Source organism: Arvicola amphibius, chromosome 2, assembly GCF_903992535.2.
Source record: "Arvicola amphibius chromosome 2, mArvAmp1.2, whole genome shotgun sequence".
In the NCBI taxonomy this organism is placed as follows: domain Eukaryota; kingdom Metazoa; phylum Chordata; class Mammalia; order Rodentia; family Cricetidae; genus Arvicola; species Arvicola amphibius.
Genome location: NC_052048.2, coordinates 63,688,744 through 63,711,228, shown reverse-complemented (window position 1 = coordinate 63,711,228; position 22,485 = coordinate 63,688,744). Strand labels below are relative to the sequence as shown.

At 49.5% G+C, this 22,485-nt stretch overlaps 1 protein-coding gene across 3 annotated transcripts in view; it reads left to right on the top strand.

The window, feature by feature from the left end:
• Nucleotides 1-22,485, top strand: part of Rab11fip5 (RAB11 family interacting protein 5) — a 45,324-nt gene that overhangs the window by 17,362 nt on the left and 5,477 nt on the right. The window contains exons 2-4 of one of the 3 annotated variants that reach the window (XM_038320998.1): nucleotides 14,242-14,678; nucleotides 14,787-15,474; nucleotides 20,758-22,434. In XM_038320998.1, coding sequence (XP_038176926.1) covers nucleotides 14,242-14,678; nucleotides 14,787-15,474; nucleotides 20,758-22,434 — 2,802 coding nt within the window. Of the gene's footprint in view, nucleotides 1-14,241; nucleotides 14,679-14,786; nucleotides 15,475-20,451; nucleotides 22,435-22,485 lie in introns of all 3 variants that reach the window. The other 2 variants (XM_038320997.1, XM_038320999.1) reach the window with 2 other exon arrangements.

The window sequence follows — 22,485 nt, the reverse complement described above, 5'->3', positions numbered from 1 at the left end:
CTCCTGTCTGCCCCCATCTGCCCCCAGTCTATCCTCCAGTCTGCTCCTAATCTGTCCTCCAAGCTAACCCCCAATCCAACCCCCAGTTTATGCTTCAGGCTGCCTTCAGTTTGCTCCCCAGTCTGTCCTGGTCTATTCCCAATCTGCCTCCAATCTACCCCCCAGTCTACCCCTAGTCTGCACCCCAGTATGCTTCCAGTCTACCTCCCAGTCTACCCCCCAGTCTGCCTCCAGTCTACCCCCCAGTCTATCCCAGTCTACCCCCCAGTCTGCCTCCAGTCTACCCCCAGTCTACCCTCCAGTCTGCCCTTTGCAGCCCAGCCCAGTGCCTGTACTTGCTGTTCTTTCTATCTGGAATGTCTTCTACCCTCCCTTTCCCTTCCCCATCCTTCAAGCCCAATGTAAGAAGCTGATCTTAGGGCCCTTCTCAAGTCCCCTGGCCCTTCTCAACTCCTTTATACCGTGCTTTCCTGTGATGACTGTCATCTTCCTTTATTTATTTGCCTCTCATTTCCCCACCAGGGTGTGAGTTCCATAGGACACTGTTCTTGTCCCTGGAATATTTGGGTGGAGACCTGGCTGGGTAGACTGTTGCTGGCAGGACCACTATATCTCTGGGAGGGATGATGCTGGCATGTGTGCAGTGTGCCAACCTGGAGTGAACAGACGTCTGTTCACATCATCCCCAGTCATACAACAGGGAGCAGAGCAACAGTGGAGAGCCCGCTGCTGAGTCTGAGCTCCTGAGTTCATGCAGGAAGCCCACACCCACACAGGGAGGACTCATGTCTAGAATTCTTGTATCTGGGGATGTAGAATTATGTTGAATGCCATCATGGAAATCTACTTTCAGGGCCACAGGCGGTCCACTTCCTCTACCCGATGATGTATGGGAAAGAGAGAGAGAGAGAATGCTGGAAAAGTCTGGAGAGAAGATAGACAACCAATAGCCATGAAGAGATTTTAACTGGGGGGGGGGGGTTGTCACGGAGCTGCTGTGACTGGCATTACTGTGCTTTCACACAGCACCTGAAATATGGCTCCAGAATACTCTGCAGCATTTAGATGATCCTGATTCATTCCCATTCTTTTTTGTCCTACTAAGGACCTATGATGGGGTTACCTTAGACCCTTGTAGAGGTTAGGAGTTTAGCCTTTCTCTTGTTTTATGGCTGGCCCCAAACTCCTAACGATGCTCTCCAACTCCTGAACCTTGTGCTCACCTGTGAACACCTCAGTCGCACCTACTCACCAGTCCAGCAGATGTCTGTCCAAGTGCAGCTTGGCAAGCCAGTGGCTCACTGGGCTTACAGGAGCGTGCTATGAGTACACCGAGGAATTATATACAGTATATATAGCTGCCTTCCCTCAAAGCCCCATCCCAGCATGACCTCTCCAAAGCTGTGCAGGTGGAGTCTCCCCTTTAGTCAACCTACTACTTAGATATTCTAGTGCCTTCTAAGGTCACCAGCAGCTGGACATCATTCTGTGCAGCTAGAGTGTAGGAGACAGGATGGAGGGAGTGTCTGGAATCTGTTCCATCTCTTTTTTGTTTTGCTTTTGAGGCAGCATTTCTTTATTATATAGGTCTGTCTTGGGACTTGCCACTAGACCAAGCTGGCCTTGAACCCAGGGATCCACCTCCCTCTGCTTCTTTTTTTTTTTTTTTTTTTTTTTTTTTTGGTTTTTCGAGACAGGGTTTCTCTGCAGCTTTAGAGCCTGTCCTGGAGCTAGCTCTTGTAGACCAGGCTGGTCTCGAACTTCCAGAGACTCCCTCTGCTTCTTAAGTGTGGGATTAAAGGCATGTGCTACCATTCCCAGAAAAAAAACTAGTGATTTGTTTTTGTTTTTGAGATAGAGGTTCTCTGTGTAGCTCTGACTGTCCTGGAATTTGATCTGTAGACCAGGCTAACCTTAAATGAGATCTGTCTGCCTCTGCCTCTCAAGTGCTGGGATTAAAGGCATGTGTCACCATTGCCTGGCTAGTGCTTTTAACTGCTTTTAATAGGAAGCAGGAATGTATGATGTTAGTCACATGGTCAATAGCTTCTCCCTAGGAGGCAGGTGCCCTGCCTGGTTTCCTTCTCTACCCCCCCTCCTTCCGTCGCCTTCATTGGCACTCAGGGTGTTTGAAGACCAAGCTGATCACCATGGCCATGGTGTGATGCTGGGGACCCTGAGGGCCGTTGACTGACTTCTTGCTGACTCCAGGCCCTACGTGCTCCTTGGTGGGAAGTGACAGAGGTGCATGCCTTCTGCTGGAACCCCTCAGCCTAGAGGTTATGCTGGATAGGGAGGCTGGTCCTCTGCTGAGCTCCCTTCCTGGGCATTCACAGTCTTCCTTGGGCATGGGCCTATTTAGCCTCTGAAGCCCACAGGCCTCTTTTTTTCTCAGAGTCAGGACTCTAAATAAACAGTTTACAAGCCGTATACACCATGGATGTTGAAGACAGTAGTCAACACAGGAAAAGACATACTCTTTAGGCCTATGAGTCCAGTGATCTGGTTCTGCTCTCATTGCTATGTAGGTCAGAGCAGTGGTGGGTATGCTTTAAACAGCTGTCAATCGATAGGAAACAACTTTTATGTGTGTGACAAACATTTATATATTGCCACTATGCTGTTACAGTGTCACACACACAAACCTATTTTGGAGTATGTTTTAGTTAGAGGGTCTAGAGAGATGGCCCAGCAGTTAAGGTCACATACTTTACCCCCTACATGTTTTTATAATTCAGGATTGTCTTAGGGGATCAGGGTATTTCAGTGTGCTGTGTGCTTAGTATAGTGAGGGGCTGTGCTTGGTAGAGAAACAGTGTTGAGCTCAGTGGCTTTTCAGGGCCAAGTGATGGGCTAGAGGTCAGCATCCAGCCTCTTCCTTTCCTGATCTGGGTACCTTCTGGGTCTGTATTGGCATCTCATAGTGGGTGGGTGTGAAGACCAGGCCCCTTCACAGAGGTCACAAGATCCCAGGACCTAGCCCTGAGAGATCACAGAGGGAATGAGAGGTCGGACCCAACCACGTCCCATCTAAACCTTGCTGAAGCTGGGACTGTAGATCATTTGGTGGCAGAGTGCCTGCTTAGCACACATGAGGCCCTGGGTTCCCTTCCCAGCACTGCATAAAGCTGAGTAATCCACATATGAAAGTCCTAACACTCGGGGGAGGTAGAGAGGATTAGAAGTTCAAGGTCATCCTTAACTGCGCACCACACTGGTGGCCAGCCTGTGCTACACCATATCTTGTCTCAAAAGAAAACAGAAACAAACTTGTGGAAACAAACAGCCTTCTGCACAGAGCCATGGAGGCCAGGCCTAAGCTTTGGGGGAACTTTCCAAGAACCTTCCTCTGAGTCTCCTCCCCAAGCCTATCTCCTTAACAAAGTCTAGTGGTCACGTTGTAGACTTGGGACTCAGCTCTCAGGTCACATTCTTCCCCATGATCCCAGGGGCAGAGAGCAGCAAGCAGTGTGGCAAATTCCTCAGGAGGTTAACTCTGGTTATAGTCTGGCCCACTTGTCTGCATCTCTTCACACAAATGGGCTCCAGATAGCAATAGCCGGCTCACCACTGAACTGGGCAGACAGGGAGCCTTTTGAAAAGATCTTAGGCATTCCGTCTTCTAATTTTGATATATGTGTATAATGTGTGTGCATGAGAATGCATGCCTTGGCACATGTGTGGAGGTCAGAGAACACCCTCAGGTGTCAATGCTCACCTTTCATCTTGATCGAGTCAAGGTCTCTTTGCTGTTTGCTACTGCTTACGCCAGGCTAGGCGGTCCAAGGGATTCTGAAGATTCTCATGTTTCCTCCACCAGTGCCAGGCATGAAGCCAGTGCTTTTTGTTTGTTTGTTTGTTTGTTTGTTTGTTTTGTTTTTGAAACAGGATTTCTCCAGGACCTGGCTGTCCTGAAACTTGCTCTGTAGACCAGGCTGACCTCAAACTAACAGAGATCTGAAGTTTTGCGCCACCACCACCTAGCACCTCCTTTCTCCTTATGGGAGCACTGGGCTCTGGATGTGTGTTAGTATGCCCAGCTTTATATGGGTTGCGGGGTTTGAATTCACGTCCTTACATTTGCGTGGCAAGGGCTTTACTGACTGAGCTAGCCAAAGACCCAGCCCACAGCCAAGGGCTTTTCTGCAGTATGAAAAGCACTAACTTGTCTGTTCTACTTATACCACTGACTTGTATTAACTTGAAGTACATTGTGTATGGCATTTTGGGGTACAGGTATGTGGATAATGACAAACTACAGGGACTGAGGAACCTGTGCTTTGAGGACCAGTTATATGTTAGGGGGTCATGGATCAAGTGGGGTCACTGTTCTTCCTGTGGCATTTCAGAAGTGGTTTTGGGGAAAAAGAGGCCACATCTTAGCATACTTAGCTTGTAGGAAGTGCTTTATGAGGCTGGTTTCTACCCGAAGTGTGTATCTTTTGGCGGGTTGCTTCCTGGAGAGGGATGGGCACATCTAGGGTCAGTCATCTCACAAGACGTATGTCTTGGCTAGGCCAGGTGGCATAGACCTACTAAGAAAGATGGATCAGAGTTCAAGGCCAGCCTGGGTTACAGGGCAAGTTCAAGGTCAGCTGGGTCAATTTAGTGAAACCTTATTTTAAAAATGAGGGCTGGAGAAATGACTTGGTAATCGAGGGCACTGGCTGCTCTTCTGGAGGACCTGGATTCACTTACCAGTACCTACATGGTGGCTCACAGCCATCTGTAACACTAGTTGCAGAATTTGACATGCTCCTCTGGCCTCCAAAGACACCAGGCACACACCTGGTACACAGACATATGTGCAAGTAAAACACCCATACACAAAAACTAAAAACAAACAAATAAAGGCCGAGGTGTAGTATAGCTCAGTGGTAACACTTGCTTAGAGTGCATGAGGCCTACGTCCAGGAACAGCAACCCAAACAAAAACAGCATGTCCTGGGCTGGAGAAATGGCTCAGAGGTTAAGAGCATTGCCTGCTCTTCCAAAGGTCCTGAGTTCAATTCCCAGCAACCACATGGTGGCTCACAATCATCTGTAATGGGGTCTGGTGCCCTCTTCTGGCCTGCAGGCAAACACACAGACAGAATATTGTATACATAATAAATAAATAAATATTTAAAAAAACAGCATGTCCTGTTGGGAGTGGTGGCTCACAGATATATATGTCCAGCATTGGTTAGCTGAGGCAGGAGGACTGAGAATTTGAGGCCACTTTGGGTAATATCACTAGACCCTTGTCTAAAAAACAAATAAGCTGGAGACAGCGACAGGAAAGCATATCTTGACTTGGCCGGGCCTAGAGCAACAAAGGGTTCCTCTGGTCCCACCTGAGTGTTTTTGAAAATGAAATGTGTGGAGGGAAATTTGGTCTCTGACTTGGCAAATTGATGGAGATAAGGCAGGGACTATCCATCGTGTTCCCACTAAGGCTGAGTGTAGTCATCTGAAGTGCCCCTACCAATCTATCATAGTATTACTTCCAGTCCGGACTTTATACTAGGGAAAGTCTTGGTGTCTCTAGAGGGAGCGATTAACTGACTCTGCACTATGATGCTTAGCTAGTTGGGGCCTTGACTATAGATCTGGCCTTGTCCAACAAAGCCAGTGTCCAGGCTTTGTTGAAGATTTAGCCAAATCCTAATGGATTTTGGCTGGGTCTCAACCCTGAATGAGAGTAATGGTCAGGCATCAGAGTGAGCCTTGAGGTTTTCAGGGCAGACCTGGGAAGGGCAAGGAGGGGAAAGGAGAGTACCCTGTCTTTCCTGTCTAGTCCTGGAGACAAGGAGAGAATTACATGGCAAGTCATGACTGTTTGTGGCCACCTTGGCATGGACAGAGCTTTGGGAGCCTCAGTCTGTAGGGCGTTGCTGCTCATAGCGCATTTACTGTTGGTTCTGTGGGGTGTGTCCAACTGCGTCAGCCCAGTTAGGCAGTGTCTGTGGCCGCCTTTGCCCTAGGCATGCAGTAGTTTGGTGCCTGGCAGGTCTGGGTGGGGTATATTTGAGGACTTATCTACTCCAGGAATGAGGAAGCAAGAATTTTGGTGAATATTCTTGTTATCTCATCAAGATTAGGGTCACCTCTCTGGTGGAAGGCCAAGCTCTGGCCAAGTCCCCAGGGTACTCAAGGTACCTGAATTGATGACCAGAGAGGTGTCAAGTGAGCTTGGTGAGGGACAGGAGTAATGATTTTCTGTATCCCAAGGCGTTTTCAACCCCAGACTTCTCTGGACTAGGGAATCTGAGAAATGCTGAGGATCTTAACTACTTCCTTCCCTTGGCTGTTATAAAATACCCTCACTGAAGCAACTGGAGGAAGAAAAGGTACGTTTTAGGTCACAGTTGGAGGTACAGTCCATTGTGGTAGTGAGGTCATCCTGGCAAGAATGTGAGGCAGTTGGTCACATTGTCTCTGCAGTCAGGAAGCAGTGAGCAACAAATGTAATGCTTATCCGCTTTCCCTGATGCAGTGTCTTCAGCTAAGGCATGCCTTCCCGTATCAATGAGCCCAACAGATGATCCCTGAGACTCACTAGGTAACTTGCCATCATTCTGATCAACAGTTAATATTAACCATCACATTGGGCAAAGCAGTTCTTCCAACCTGGCCTCCCAGAGAGAGATTTGAATTTCCTGGGAGCAGTATGAGATGGGGCAGTGACCATAGGGGAGAAGGTCAAGTCTCAACCTGGGCTATGAGACCCCTGCCTTTATCTGGGGAAGTCCTGAGAGCCACCCCTTTTGGTGGCCCTGGAAGCTGAAGAGGAAGATAGAAACTCAAGCCTTGTATTTCACCTTCCTATTACAGCACTGATAGATGTTCCTTATAAAAGATTCAGGCAGTACGAAAATAGCCACATGGGATGAGATAGCTCCCTGCAGCCTCTCACTCCGGCAGTCTCTGCTGCTGCATGTGACCTTCAGGCCAAGCACAGAGGATGTCTGTGGTCCACCTAGTGTCTTACCGGACTGGCTTGGATTGGAGTCAGAGTCCATAACTTCTCTCTGTCTCTTTTTTTTTCTGTCTCAGGTCTTCCTGCTCCAAGATCCCTGTCTGGATCTGGGGACAGTGACTGGGACCTTGATCTTTAAAGACCTAAAGGCTGAGAAACCAAATGTCATGCTCATTCCTTAATCTCAGTACTCAGGGAGCTGAGGCTGGAGGATCCTAATTTAGAGACCAGTCTAGGCTATATAGTAAGACCTTGTCACAAAAGGCAATAAAAGTCCCTTCCCAATAAAACAAGCTTACTGCCATCAAATCTTGTGGTAAGTTAATTCTGTATATTTGGACGAGAAGCTTACTCTCACCCACATTGAACAGCATCTCACCGTAACCAAGGCTGACCTTGAGCCCGTTATACTCCTGCCACAGCCTCCTGTTGTGTGCCGACTGTGCCTAGCTACACAGAGGATTTTTTTTTCTTAGACAAGGTTTCTCTGTAACAGCCTCAGCTGTCCTGGAATTCCCCTTGTACACCAGGCTGGCCCTGAACTCACAGATCTGCCTGCTTCAGCCTCCTGAGTTCTGGGATTAAAAGTGTGTACCACCATGCCCAGCAAAAACAGTTTTAATAAGATAAAAAAATAAATGTTTAAAAAATAAAATATTTAAAAATATTAACTAAGAGACTGGTTGTGCATGCTTGGAATAGTGTTCTGAAGATTGAAACTAAAGGACTGGTCAGAGTTCAAGGCCAGCATGAACTACATAAAAAAAGTCTCCAAAAAATAAGTTGCGTCACCTGGCAATGCAGTGCACGCCTTTAATTCCAACACTCAGGAGGCAGAGGCAGGCGGATCTTAGTTTGAGACCACTTTAGTCTATAGATTAAGTTCCAGGACATCAAGCTACATAGAGAAACCCTGTCTCAAATAACCAATTAAAATAATAATAGTAGTAATAATAATAATAACCTGAATTACTTTAAAAAGAAAAAAATGAAACTGAGCTTGACAGTGCATACCTATAATCTCAGGAGGCAGAGACAGGAGGATTACTACAAATTCAAGACCAGCCTGGGCTATGTTGTGAGTTTCCAGTCAACAAAGGCTACAGTGTAAAAACCTGCCTCAAATAAATAAATAAATAAATAAATAAATAAATAAAATAAGAGAAAGAGAAGGAAAGAGAGAACACAGCAAGAAATTGTAAAAGAAGCAATACAAGAAAGTTTTCTTAAACTGAAAGCTACCAGCCCAATGCAAAAGGCCTCAAAGTATGCAGCACATTGAACAAAGAACAAAGAAAGCACCACATCCAAAGATAAGGCTTTGAGACTTCCTAACAAGAAGCAAATAAAGAAAACCCTAAAGGTCTCCAAAGGGGAAGCTGGCTCACGATTCCAGAATGAGAGCAGGGTCTTGTCCTCATTCTCAGTGCCACACACAGGGCAATGCATGTCAAGACCAGTCGTTCGGGTGAAGGCACAAGAAAGGTGGGTCAAGGTGGTTAACATTGCTGCCACAGGCTCAGAGCCCTTGTCCACACATGCAGTGGACATACATATATGCCTCAGAGCATATGTCAACCGCTTCACACTGGGAGTCACCTTTCCCCATAACACTGACAATTTGGGGCTCCTGGTAGGCAAAAAGGAGTTCCTGACAGAGCTGGAATGGGGTTGTGTCCTTATATAAAAATCCTTTGTGTAAAGGCGGAAAATGGTGGTACAGGTCTTTAATTCCAGCCTTCAGCAGCTCTCTGAGTTCAAGGCCAGCCTGGTCTTTAGAGTAAGTTCTTGGACAGTCAGGGTTACAAAGAGAACTCAGTCTTGAAAAACCAAAAAAAAAAAAGTTTTTTAGATATATTTATTTTACTATTTTATGTATACAAGTGCTTTGCCTACATTGTTTGTATGTGCATCCTGTGTGCCTCATGCCCTCAGAGGTCAGAAAAAGGCATTGGAACCCCTGGGCCTGGAGTTAAGAGATGGTTGTGAGCAGCTATGTGGGTGCTGGGAATTAAATCTAGGTCCTCTGCAAAAGCAACAAGTGCTCTTAAACCACTAAGCCAACTCTGCACTCCTTTTATGTGTATGTGTATCCCTCCACCACCTCAAACACTCACTAAATTAAAATGTAACTTACTTTTTGAAAGACCTGAACCCATCTGAAAGGCCAGTAATGGAAAAACATATGTAAGTGTACAGTGTGACATGTGACGGGTTACTATGTAGTGACTAAGCATGGTTGCCTCCTTTCTAATAGGATGCTTCATCAATCTGCACGCTGTCATCGTGCAGGAGTCACGATGAACTCTGTAGTTGTAGTTTTAGCATCTGTGCTGCCGAGCTGGGCGCTTCCCACCCAGCCCTACAGAATGAGTCTTCAGAGAGGAAAAAAAGGGGCTGGAGAAATGGCTCAGTATTTAAGAGCTCTGCCTGCTCTTGCAGAGGACACAGGTTTGGTTCCCAGCACCCACGTGATGACTCACAGCTGCCTAACTCCAGTTCCAGGAGACCTGATGCCCTCTTCTGGTCCTGGAGACACATGCACATGTGTGGTACACAGTCATACATGCAGCCAAAACTCCCATACCTATAAAATAAAATGTTTAAAATGTTAATTTAAAGAAGAAATTTGTTTTATATACATATCATTTTTCTATTTATTAAAAATGAAAGCAAATTTGCACACTAATGAAATGAAGGTGTTTATTTTTGCATAAAGAACTAAATCTCAGTGGGACACAGCATGCACACCTGTGATCCCAACACTCAGGAGGCAGAGGCAGGAGGATTGCTGCAAGTTCCAGCCCAGCCTGGTCTACAGAGTGAGTTCTAGGTCATCCTGGTCTATCTACATAATGAATTTCAGGCCAGCCAAAGTATATAGTGAAACTTTCTCCAAAGACCAAAACCTAATAATACCAACAATAAATCTTGGCTGGGTGTCTGGTATTGCAGAATGTAAAACATCTTCAACAGTTTCCAGAGCTGACAGATATTTTGATTTCATAAGCAATACTGAGATCACCACTTCACAGAAATACATACTGCAAAATGGCAAAAGTATTTTTTTAGGGCCATTTCAAAAATTCCTAGAAAGTGTTCAAATTCCACCAAAATTTATTTATTTTTATTTTTTTCAAGACAGGGTTTCTCTGTAGCTTTGGAACCTGTCCTAGAACTGACTCTGCAGAACAGGTTGGCTTCGAACTCAGAAATTCACCTGCCTCTGCCTCCCAAGTGCTAGGATTAAAGACGTGCACCACCACTGCCTGGCCACCAAAATTCATTTAATGATTTTTCATTTTTTTTGTTTTGTTTTTTCGAGACAGGGTTTCTCTGTATCTTTGGAGCTTATCCTGGAACTAGCTCTTGTAGATCAGACTGGCCTCAAACTCACAGATCTGCCTGCCTCTGCCTCCCGAGTGCTGGGATTAAAGGCGTGCTCCGCCACCACCACCCGGCTCTGGTTTTTAATTTTTAAGCATTTGTTAATGCATAGATTGTATGTTGAACATATTCTTTCTAATAAATTTAATCTTTGTTTTTATATGAAACTCAAGTCAACTCTAAAAGGAATTTTATGTGTATACATATGTGTAGAAGTGTGTTTTGTGGTGTGTGTGTGTGTGTGTGTGTGTGTGTGTGTGTGTGTAGAGGTCAGAGGACCACATCGAGTACCAATAAGCCCTCCTCCTTGATTTTTGACAGTCTCTGGCTGACCTTATTGGTAGTCCACGCTGGTTGGCCAGTGAGCTCAAGGATCTGCCCGTCTCCACCTCCCCGGTGCCAGATTTACAAGCACATCCACTGCACTGGCTTCTTTTCACATGGCTGCTGAGGCTCAACTCAGTCCTCATGTTTGTGTGGAGAGCAGTTTACTAACTGTGCCATCCTCCCAGGCCTCAGACATTCTCAGACTTCCCAGAGACACTCTGTGACACTCATGTGCCGAGAAATGGAGGCAGGGAAATATGAAGTCTTTAGGATTCTCTAAAAATGGAACACTTTGTGTTTCCAGAAACAACATGGAGATTCATAGCATACAATAGTCTCAAATCTCAGCTGAGGTGTTTTGGGCAGCGTTGGCTGGCGTGTCACTGGTGTAATGGGTGTGAACAATGCAGAGTGTGCTTGCTGGGTTTCAGACCTGAGGCTGCAGCAAAGGTGCCTGAGGCAATAACACCTTGGATTCATCACAGGTTTGATTTATCCATTCATGGACCTTTCTTGTCTAATTTTTCATAACTCCACATTCAGTTCTCTCTGTGGGGGTCACAACCCCCAGCTTAAGAAGCTGGGACCCAGTTAAAGGATGTGTTCCAACCTCTTCATAAAGATACCTTTTCTTCTTTGTAATTGCTAAATAAGAAATCTGCAGTTTGTGTGTGTGTGTGTGTGTGTGTGTGTGTGTGTGCGCGTGCGCACATGTGTATAAATGCATAGAATGTAGTGGGATGGGTATGTGTGTACAGGTAGTTATGTGTGTGTATATATAGGTCAGAGGTCAATTTCTGGTGTCTTTATTGCTCCCACCTTACTTTGATACAGGGTCTCTTTGAACCTGGAGCCCTCAGACTATCCACAGCAACTGACCACTGAGCTCATGAACCCTCTGCTCAGCACTGGGGTTACAGACACATGATACCACATCCAGCTCTTTATGTGGGTGCTGGGGATGCAAACTCAGGTCCTCATGCTTGTATGCTAGACACCTTACCAACTGACCATGTCTTCAGCCCCAACAGGGGATGCTTAGAGAAAATTAATGTCCTGTTTCTGAGAACCCCTACTTTCCAGTGTTAGTGTCCCCAGTGAACTTGATCTAAATCCGCTGTTTAAACAAGTTCACCAGGTTGCTCCACAGAAGGACCTGGGAGACTAGGGAAGCACACTCTGAGCACTTCTGTGAGCATTCTGCTTTCAGAGGATTCCCAAAGCCAGAGAAACTGTCCCGAGTGTTGCTGGTGATGCTAGTCATGCTGTCGTCCCAGAGAAGATGCCACTAGCCAGGGATCTGTCCCTGGTGAGCAGCCTCACCAAGGAGTCAGAATCAAGGGAGGCATGGACCATGAACCGAAGCCTCTGACACCATGCTATAAAATAACCCTTTCCTCTTGAAGCTTTAAGTATTGGGCAAAATAGCATCAAAGCGACTGCCATGGAACCCACTAATCCCATGTTCGTGCACGTGTGCATGTGAGTGCAGTGCCTGTGGAGGCAGGAGAGAGCATCCTTTGGACTTTGAGGAGCAGGCCTTTATAAGCCACTTATTGTCGATGCACTGTGAACATCTGAACTATCCCGCTAGCCCCATTGAGTTACCTTTTTAAAGAGCAGTTTTAGTTTTAGATTTAGAGAAGTGAATTAAAAGTTTGAATTTTGTCTGTCCCCCTATCCCATTCCCCAAACCACAAATTCTTTTGTTGCTAACATCTGGCCAGTGTAGTGCATTTGTTAAGGCTGAGGCACCAATATCAAAGCATCAGAGGTTTTTATTGCATAGTTTTTGAGACGGGGCCTCACTTTGTAATCTCAAACTAGCCTCGAAATCTCTGTGTAGCGCAGGCTGCCTTTGAATGTATGGCAGTCCCCCTGCTTCTCTGTCCCTGGCTGATTGGACATCATGGCTTATACTGTGTATTGCACATTCTTTGGGTTCTGACAAACAAAATGACACCATTTACCATGATGGTGTCATCTGGATAGTCTTACCCTTATAAAAATTCCCCATTCTTCATAAAAATTCTTCCTGTTCATTCCTGTTTTCTCTCCGTCAGTTCCCTGCCAACTACTGATCTCTTTGTTTTATTTTGACCTCAAACTTTCAGTGATCCTCCTGCCTCAGCATCCACAGAGTGGTAGGTTTCAGATGTGCGCTGCCTGTCATGCTCCACTTTGATCTTTTTGTTGTCTTGATATTTTGTCGTTTTCTTGAATGTTTGTCATACCATGGAATCTGTGAAGCCTTATCAAGTTAGCTTCTTTCTCTTATGTGTTTACAAATCTTCCTGTGTCTTTTCATGGTTCTGTAGCTCATTTTTGTTTATCGTTGCATAAAATTCCACTGTCTGTCTGGGTAGTGGTGGCGCACACCTCTAATCCCCACACTCCGGAGACAGAGGCAGGCGGATCTCTGTGATCCAAGGCCAGCCTGGTCTGCGGAGTTTCAGGAAGGTCAGGACTGGAGCTTCACTGTCTGTAGCAGTGTTTACCTATTGAGGGGCATCTTGGCATTTCCAGGTTTGGTGTTGTCAACTTCTGTGATAGAGTTTTCACTTGACATGAGTTTGCTCTCCAATAGGTAAAAGCCAAGAAGTGCAGTCCTTGCGTGGACAGAGGTAGAGTTAAGGGTGTGGTGGTGCACACCTGTGATCCCAGCACTTGAGTGGTGGAGTCCACAGTAAACCCTCAGTTAGATAGTGAGTTCAAGACAACCTGGGGGCTCTAAAAAAGAAAGCAGAACACCTGAGCCATTATTGCCAAGGTAGGGACTGTCCCTGTGACTCTGCGGGAAGAGTGTAGCTGAAGAACACGGTCTCCGAGTGATGAGAACCTGGCTCCGTGTATCCCTTTCCTTGCCTGTCTGCTGTGACTCCAAGCCTCACCCCCATCTGTAGAACAGGGTGATGACTCCCTTGGGAGTACCTGGCATGGTGAGAGTAGGGGAAGAGAGTGGATGAAGGCACTCCTTCCCCCTGGCTCTCTTGCCTCAGGTCTCAGTCATGTCTGTCTGTTCTGCTTCCCAGAAATATTCTTGGCAGGACTTGGGGTGAGTCAGTGCATGAGTGAGGAGTGTGTGTACGTACTCCTCACCATGTCCCGGGCCTCGGTGTCTGTTTTGGTGGCTCAGAGTAGACCTTCTGCTGGGACTGGCTAGAGGAGTTAATGTGAATCAGGGATAGGGCTCTTTATACCAGAGGCTGAATACAGGGCAGTTCCCAACAGGCCCAGCCTCACCCTTTGGGCTTCAGAGTTACGAGTAGGGGATGATGAGGTCCTGTGGGGCCTATGAGCTCCAGGAAAGCACTGGGTGGGAGGGACTGTGGCCTGGTCACTGCTGCCCTCCCTGCTCAGTGGCACCTGAGGAGCTTTCCTAATTCAGGATGTGGTTTCATAGACAAATTAGGGAGTTTCTTGGTTATACTTCTAGTTCCCAAACCCAAGCTCGTGTGCCAGGACAGGAGGTGGTGGGAGTGGAATGGGTCTATAGTTGGTCTCAGAAGTAAGGAGGGGGTTCAGAGGTGCCTGTGACCAGAGCTCTGGCCTGCTTCTTCTCTTAGGTGGTACAAGCTATACTCTAAGCCAGGCAAGAAGGAGAAGGAGCGCGGTGAGATCCAGGTGACCATCCAGTTCACACGAAACAACTTGAGTGCCAGCATGTTTGACCTGTCTATGAAGGACAAGCCACGGTCCCCCTTCAGCAAGCTCAAGGACAAGGTGAAGGGCAAAAAGAAGTATGAATTAGAATCTGCCTCAGCTATTCTCCCAAGCAGCGCCCTGGAGGATCCTGATCTGGGCAGCCTGGGCAAGATGGGCAAAGCCAAAGGTTTCTTCCTCCGCAGCAAGCTGCGCAAGTCCTCGCTCACACAGTCCAATACCTCGCTGGGCTCGGACAGCACCCTGTCCTCTACCAGCGGCAGCCTGGTCTACCAGGGCCCTGGAGCTGAGCTCCTCACCCGTTCACCGAGTCACAGCAGCTGGCTGTCCACTGAAGGGGGTGAGCATGGGGAGAGGGTGGGCTCTTCCCAGGTGGTGAGGAAGGCCTCGGGCAGAGACACAGGACTCTTCTTTCCAAGAGCTGACATGGTTCCTATTTCTTTTCTAGGCAGGGATTCCACACAGTCCCCCAGGCTGCTCACCCACAAGAGGACATACAGCGATGAGGCCAGCCAGCTACGTGCAGCTCCTCCCCGGGCTCTTCTGGAGCTCCAAGGCCACCTTGATGGTGCCTCCCGCTCTTCCCTTTGTGTCAATGGGAGCCATGTGTACAATGAGGAGCCTCAACCCCCCTTGCGGCACCGCAGCTCCATCTCAGGCCCCTTTCCAACCTCAACTTCCGTACACAGTGCCCCACCTCGGCCCTCTGAGGAAGGGTCTCGGGCCTCAGATGACTCGTGGGGCAGAGGCAGCCGTGGCACCAGCAGCTCAGAGGCCATGCCTGGACAGGAGGCACTGAGCACTCAGGCCAAAGTGTTGGCCCTGGGGGCTGGCTGCTCTGGAGAAGAAGAGGGGGCCCGGCCTTCAGAGGGAAAGCCAGTCCAGGTCGCCACACCCATGGTGGCCTCATCTGAGGCTGTGGCAGAGAAGGAGCAGAAGCCTCGCATGGGCCTCTTCCATCATCACCATCACCACCAGGGGCTGAGCCGGAGTGAGCTGGGACGCCATGGCTCAGTTGGAGAGAAAGGGAGCCCTTCTCTGGGAGCCTCCCCGCACCACTCATCCACAGGGGAGGAAAAGGCCAAGAGTAGCTGGTTTGGCCTGAGAGAATCCAAGGAATCAACTCAGAAGCCCAGGTACATATTTAATAAGGCTACTTCTTGCTCTGTGTGGAGGAGGTTGGGTGGTTTCCCCCGGGCCTGAGGCTGGGAGGAGCAGGGAGCAGGCTGCCTGAGCTCTAGCTTTGCATGGTCAAGTGAGGTATCCTGTCTTCCTGAGCCAAAGCTCATATCGTGCCCGCCAACACAGGTGAGTTTCAAGGACATAGTGCCATGAGGGTCCCATGGATCAAGGTGGGCCCAGGCCCCATGCTTGAGTTGGTAGTACACATGAAGGGAGGGGCATTCATGTGCTTCTTAGTTTCCTGACCCCCATCTCTTGCTTCCTCACCTCAAGGTAAGGAAGCCTTGAGACTGGAGATTGTGCCTTCAGACACCTCACCCTACCTGAAGGTAGATGATTTCCACCTGTCTTTGGGGTCTTGTCCCCTTGAAGGACAGGAATTAAATAGTTGTGGCTGCATCCTTCCTCTTCACCAGGCTTCCTAGCCTGGAAAGAGATCATAGCAACTCTCTTGAAATAAGCCCCCACCAAGGCCTAGTTTTCTTTGACCCTTCTTGGGAGTGCTGGCGACTCTGCTCTGTTGGGAATATGCCCAGCCATCTCTTTCCCTTGGTCCTGGTCAGAGCCTCTGGACTCCACTCTGTGTTATTCTGAGATAGGGCAACTGCTGTATCATTTGGCAGGGACCTAAGGAGGATCTTCATGGGCAGGTCAGCAGTCTGTCTGGTTGCCTAGCAGTGGTGGCAGACCTACCTAGTGTCTTGAGGCCAGTTGTTTCTCTCCTCAGCAAGTCTACCTCACCCAGTGGGTCTAGAGAAAGAAGACTGGACCCAGTTTTGACGATGCTGCATCTGTTTCCCGTAGAGGGGAGGCTGGACCTTGCAGCTCTGACTTCACTTCTAGTTTCCTCCCATCTCCATTTTCCTTACGATTCTCTGACTCCTAACAGCCCCTCAGATTCCAGAAAACTCAAGTCTTTGATTGACAGAAGGTAGAGGGGATTTCTGTCCGGGTCTTGTTACAGACCAGGCTGTCTAAGCACCCTGCCTGCCTGCCTTGGGCCATTTGTAGGTGGCTGCTTCACCCAGGCACTGGGCCTGGCATCCAGGCAGGCCTATAGCTGGAGGGAAAGCTGGCCCAGGAGGAGCAGTTGTTGGTTGGAAGGCTTGCTTAGAGTTCTAGGGAGAAAGTTGAGCCACGAGACAGCTCAGGGCAGCACCTGCAGGTTAGAACTAAAACTGCTGTTCAGCTGGAGCATCTTACTGGAACCTGGAGAGCCAGCCCACAGGCCCTGGGACTTGAAACCCTTGTACCCAGGGGCTACAGTCACAAATTCTGAAAGTTTGAGTAAGGGCAGCAGCTCCCTCTAGTGGCTCTGTGTGGCACTTATGCTCCGTGGAGAGGCTTGAGGCAGTGTAGAATTCAGTAGTTGTTAAGATGATCCTCCTGGTCCTCCTGACATGGTGTGCCTCTGGTGACATGTGGCTATTGATCTCTACGGATGTGAGGCTGAGAGGTGTCAGAATGGGACTGAGCCTCACCTGGGCCACAGGACCTGCTGAGCGTTGGTGTTGGTCTGTGGCATGGCTCTGTGCTGCAGTTAAGATAGGCCACATGTGTTAGGTCCTCTTGTGCCAGAGTGCCTTGTTTTGGTTCCGTTTTCTCACAGCAACCTTTGAACACAGGAAGGGATCAAATACTAATGCAAAAATATACTTAACTTGGTGCAGCACAGAGCCAGGGATATTAGTAAATGGCATTTAGCAATTCGGTGTCTGCCCAGTCTCTTCCAAGGTAGGTAGACAGATGTCTGGTGGTCACAGAAACAATGGGTCATCTGAGGTGCCCTCTGGCTAGTGTTAGCGTATTTCCTGTCCCGTCTGTGGATGTTTTGTGGCTGTTTTCCCGGAATAATTACTCTCTAAGCAGCGATCTGGTTGGAAGATGATGTTAGGATCTCTGCTTAAGCTTGGAAGGCCCCTCTGTGTCTGCTCATTTGTCTGATTCTAAGAGGATACACACACCTCCTGGACGTGTTTCCTGGAAGGTAGGAGTTTCCAAAGCTCAGGAGGGATGGTTGGCCAGGGGATACATTGTCTACAGGTCCTGTCTCAAAGGCTGGCTTTAACCTTTGAGGACTGGTGGGCAGCCTTCACAGAACCACTTGCTACCTCTGTAACTAGCGTATGGAACACAGAGCTTACCACATCCCAAGGAAGCCCCAGTGAGTACAGAAACCTGCTTTCTCCAGAGATGGCTCCAGCGTGTGACTTTTAAGGAGGAGAAGGGCAGCTGGGAATGGTGGCACGTGCCTGTAATTCCATCACTCAGGAGGCCCTGACAGGAGGATTACTTGGGTTTGAGGCTAACCTGGGGTCCATAGAAAGACACTACCTCCAAAAACTTCAAAGGAGGGTAGGTGGGGAGAAGTATTGCGTTGAATTGGCGATTGACATCAAGTGGCAGGTTAGCCAGTCGTCCTTAGCTTATCCTTAGTCGCGGGCCCTGAAGCTTATTTCCGTGGGCTGAGGGACAGAGCTGCTTGGTCTTCTTTCTCCTTCTCTTCCCAATATTTGGCCCTGAAGGAGACAAATCAGCATATGTTGCTGCTTAGGAGGGAGAGGCTGTGCCAGGCTGACTGGGTAGGCTCCAGGGTACAGGGCTGTTCTCAGGGCACAGCCTGCACAGAAGACCACAAAGGAATATGCTTCTGCTGCCCTATGCCATGTACACTGGTAGGACAGGAGCGATGCCTTTCAGCTTTCAGAACGTGTGCTCGATTGCTGTAGGGATGGCTAAGCTGTTAAAGGCTAGGCTCATAAAAGAATGTGTTTGGTGTGGAGCAGGGAACGTGAAGATGGAGGGGCTCTGAGGGCAAGAACAGGCAGGGTGTTAGCAAGCCCTGTTGGCTCTGGGAAACCCTGTTGGGCCTGCCTCCTAGAACCCTGGCCTCAAGGGAGAGCACTTTGCTTATTCCATACCAACCGGTTTGTGTGCATCTCTGGGGAGCCATTGTGGGGAGGAGATTGCTGACAGAGCCTGGGGCTCCTAGTGGTGCTTACCTGGTGCCTTCTCCCTGAAGTCTGACTGGAAGCAGATTGCTGGGAGCCTGAGGGTGAGTGTGTATGTGGGTTTGTCAGACAGGGTTGGGCTTGCTGCTGTGCAGTGCTGATGGGGTCACTAGAGTTGCCATCATGAGAGGCCTAGAGAGAGGTTGTGTCATTCAGAGTTTAGAGTGTCTCAGCCCTGTTACTGGGATGCAACTCAGGTGCTATGGATGTTCTAAGACTGACTGTGACCCAAGTGATCGTTGGTGTGTTGCTGCTCATTCCCCTAACTTCCAGGAGTAGACATGCCTGTGCCTTTGCCTGGGACCTGCCTGGAATGAGGGAGAGGAGACATCTGTGGGAGTTGGGACCCCTTTCAGTGCCTTCAGAACAGTGCTGGGAACTGGAGGTGGGACATGGGAACTCTGCCTCCCTTCCCTCTCCATCTCTGTCTAGAGGTGGGGATCAGAATGAGAATCCACCCTCCAGCATAGTTGTAGCTATTCTAGGGGAGAAATAAGGTCACAGGAATCTTTGAAAGCTGGATTTTTAAAAATCACTTTTTGTTGTTTTTAGACAGGGTCTCACCTGTCTGCCCTGGAGCTTGTTATGTAGACCAGCTGGCCTCAGTTCAGAAAGATCCTCCTGCCTTCTCGTGCCTCTGCCTCCTAAGTGCTGTTTAAAGGTGTGTGCCCCACACCTAGCCTTTATCTTTTATTTCTTTTTAAAGGCAGGGACTCAGTCCATCACAGATTGTCTTTGAACTTGCTGTGTATCTTGAGGATGACCTTGGTCTTTGGGTCTTCTTCCCCAGTGCTAGGATTACAGGCTTGTGCTACCACACCTGGTTAATGCAGTGCTAGGGATGGAAACCATAGCTTCATGCATGTTGGGCAAGCATGCTGCCAACTCACTTATAGCCCTAGCCTCCTTTAAAATATTTTGGTTTATTAAGACAGGGTGTCATGTAATCCAGGCTGGCTCTGTAGGTGAGGATGACACCATGCTTCGGATCCTTCTGTTTCCACATCCGCAGAGCTGGGGCGTGCACCACTGTGTTCAGGTTTGAAGGCTAAATCCTTAGGAGAATCTCACTGTGTCCTGTTGAGGAGGCTGAACTCCCCCTCCATGCTTGACTTTGGAGCCTCCTCTGCCCCTGGTGGACCTGGACTTTTTCCTGTTGCCTATCAGGCCCTGTGTACAACCTGTCTAGTTCCTGGGAAGAATGTGGCAGACTTCAGATAGCTCGGCCTCCTGCCCTCCTGTCACAAACCCCCTGTTTTCATGAGCAGAGCTTCCTCGGCTCACCACCAGTACTTTCTGTAAAGTTGCTGGTTGAGTGGGAAAGACGGATAGGAAGAGGTTCCCTGGTTGCTCTCGTTTAGGTAGGAGGGGTGAATCTCTTAATGTATTGTAGATTCCGTCTGTGTCATGGGGAAGTGAAGGCTCTTAGTTCAGTGTGTACCCCTTTATCTCATTTCCCAAGGCTGGCCCCCAAGAGGGATAAAATGAGGGTATTGTCTCTTGGCAGTAGGTGTTCCCAGTAGATGCCATATGCTCTTTAGCTAGTTTTTCTGCCCCCCTTCCCATGAAACGAAAGGGGTGAGCTCTCTTGGACACCTTGTCATGGCCCAATGACAGCCCCATCCTTACTCCTTCCTGCAAGAGTTCAATGGAACATTGTCTATTTCAGTTTGCAATCCCAGGTACCCCGTTTGTCTCTCTTATTTCTGTCTCTGTCCATGAGCTCTTCCAGCATCCTTCCCTTTGGTGCCTCATAATATTGGGGTCTTCCTTCATTTGGTCCCTGGGTCGTGTGACTGCATATAGTCCTTGTGATGGTGTGGTACTTGGCTTGGTGGTGGGAGTAGGGAATGGTACTTGGCAGGGATATTTCCAGTCTCGACATTAACCAGGAGGCTCATGGTTTTGTCTTCTCCACAGCCTGGACGTGTCTCCTCAGGTAGAATCTGACCCAGCTGCTCCTCCTCACCCCTGCTCCCCCCAGGCTCTGGCCCCCCCTACTCCTGCTCTCGCTGCTGCTCCCATGCTAAGCACTAACCTTTTTGCAGCCACCTCCCCTGCTGCTGCCACTGCCACTGCTGCCACCATTGTCCCTGAAGCTACCCCATCTGGATTCTTGGGGGTCACCAACCCGTTCCTCACCTCCTTGCAGAGCAACCCCTTCTTCGAGGAGCTCAAAGCCGACATAGCACTAAATTCTCCTTCACCTGCTCCCTCTCTCCCCAGTGCCTCGAGGGCCAGCCTGGCCCCCCTGGCCTCCCCTGGGAAAACCCTGCCTGAGTGGGACGACACCTTCAACATCTTTGCTGCTGGCAGGCTGCAGCCAGAGGCCAGGAGTGAGATTCTGGTCCCTGCAGAAATGGGGCTGGAGGAGGATGGGCTGCAAGACCCAGGCCCTGGGACCATGGCACTGAAAGCAACAGAGCCCCAGAGAGACCCTGGGGGAGAAAGAGATGGAATCAGGATATGGCTGGAGCCCAGGGTGCCTGTGGACTCGGGACTGGACCAGGCAAGCACAAGTGTGTCTGACCCAGGACCCCTTGGGTCTTCAGGAACTGGCCCATCTTCCAGAGCAGCCCAGTTGCACCTGAGAGCCTCAGCCTCAACGCCAGACCGGGAGCTTCCTGCCTCAGAAGTGGGAGCTGGGCAGAGTCCAGCAGATAGTGGGGCATCTCTGTTCAGCTCCCCAGAAGTGCTCAGTGTATGGGAGAGACTTCCTGGTTCAGATGACATTCCTGGGGGCCAGGATGAGGAGGCTCCCCAAGATGGAGGCCAGCTTTTCCAGGAGCTGAACACAGTGGAGGATTCTTGGCCTTGGGATGTGATCACCATTTCTCCTACAGCTGAGATTGCTTCATCCATCATACAGGGAGAGTCGGATGAGGTGCCTCCTCTCCAGGTGCAGCCTGAATCACCAACTGCTGTGCACCCCGTGGAGAACGAGGGGCACCCTGCATTGCAGCTGGAGCCAGAGCCTGAGCAGGGATTAAATGAGGAGCCGTGGCCTGGCCCACCACCTCCCAAGCCACCACGCCTCTTCACACCCACAAATTCCCAGGTGGAGGAGGAGGAGGAAGAGGAGGAAGAGAATGCTACAGGGGGTTTGAATAGTGGGGGGCCAGGAATAGAAGAAGAAATCACCCCAAGTGCATTGGTTGTTGGTCCTCAAGAGTCCAAGGAGGAGGGGGTAAATCCAGGGTTGAAGGAATTGCACAGCCTGCCCTCTGGGACCCTGATGGGTGAGCCAGAACTTGAAGAGCTAGCAGGAGATACTGGTGCTCCTGAGTCTGGGGCCAGTCCCACTGGGCTCACCAGCTGCCTTGAGGGGTCCATCCTCAGATCCCATAGCTCACCCGGCTCAACTCTGCTGAGTCAGAAGGTCTGGGGGACTTCAGATACAGGTGAGAACCTTAAAACCCAGAGCCAGGAACTAGCCAAAGAGGGGTTTGGGCCTCTCTCAGTCACCCCTCAGCAGGCTGATCTGTGGGCCTCAGAGGAGGAGGATGCCTTGAATCCCTTCGTATGTCAGGACAGCCAAGATCCCCCCAGTCTCCCATCCATATCACCACCAGGGTCAAGGGAATCCTCTATCCACTCTGGTCCAGAAGAGTTGCCCACACCCCCAGAACCTGCCTTCCCACCTCCCCCTCTCCCACCCTGGGCCAGCCACCGCCATGGGGTGCCAGGCCCTCCATGCCCTCCCCTGCCTGTAGCCTGGCCCTTGACCTCTTCTTCCTCACCTCCCGAAGAGTCAGCTTCACCCCTTGCTCCCCTTGAGCTCTCCCCCACTGGGGGCTCCCCTACACCATATGGGGAAGACCACGCTGCAGCCACCCCAGCCTCCCCGCTTGCGCTTCTGCCCTTGGAGACACGACCAGCTGAGGAGCTCCGGCCCAGTGGCAGGTGAGCATCCACTCAGAACCTTCCCAGGAGGAAGGTATCCAGGGAGGGGCA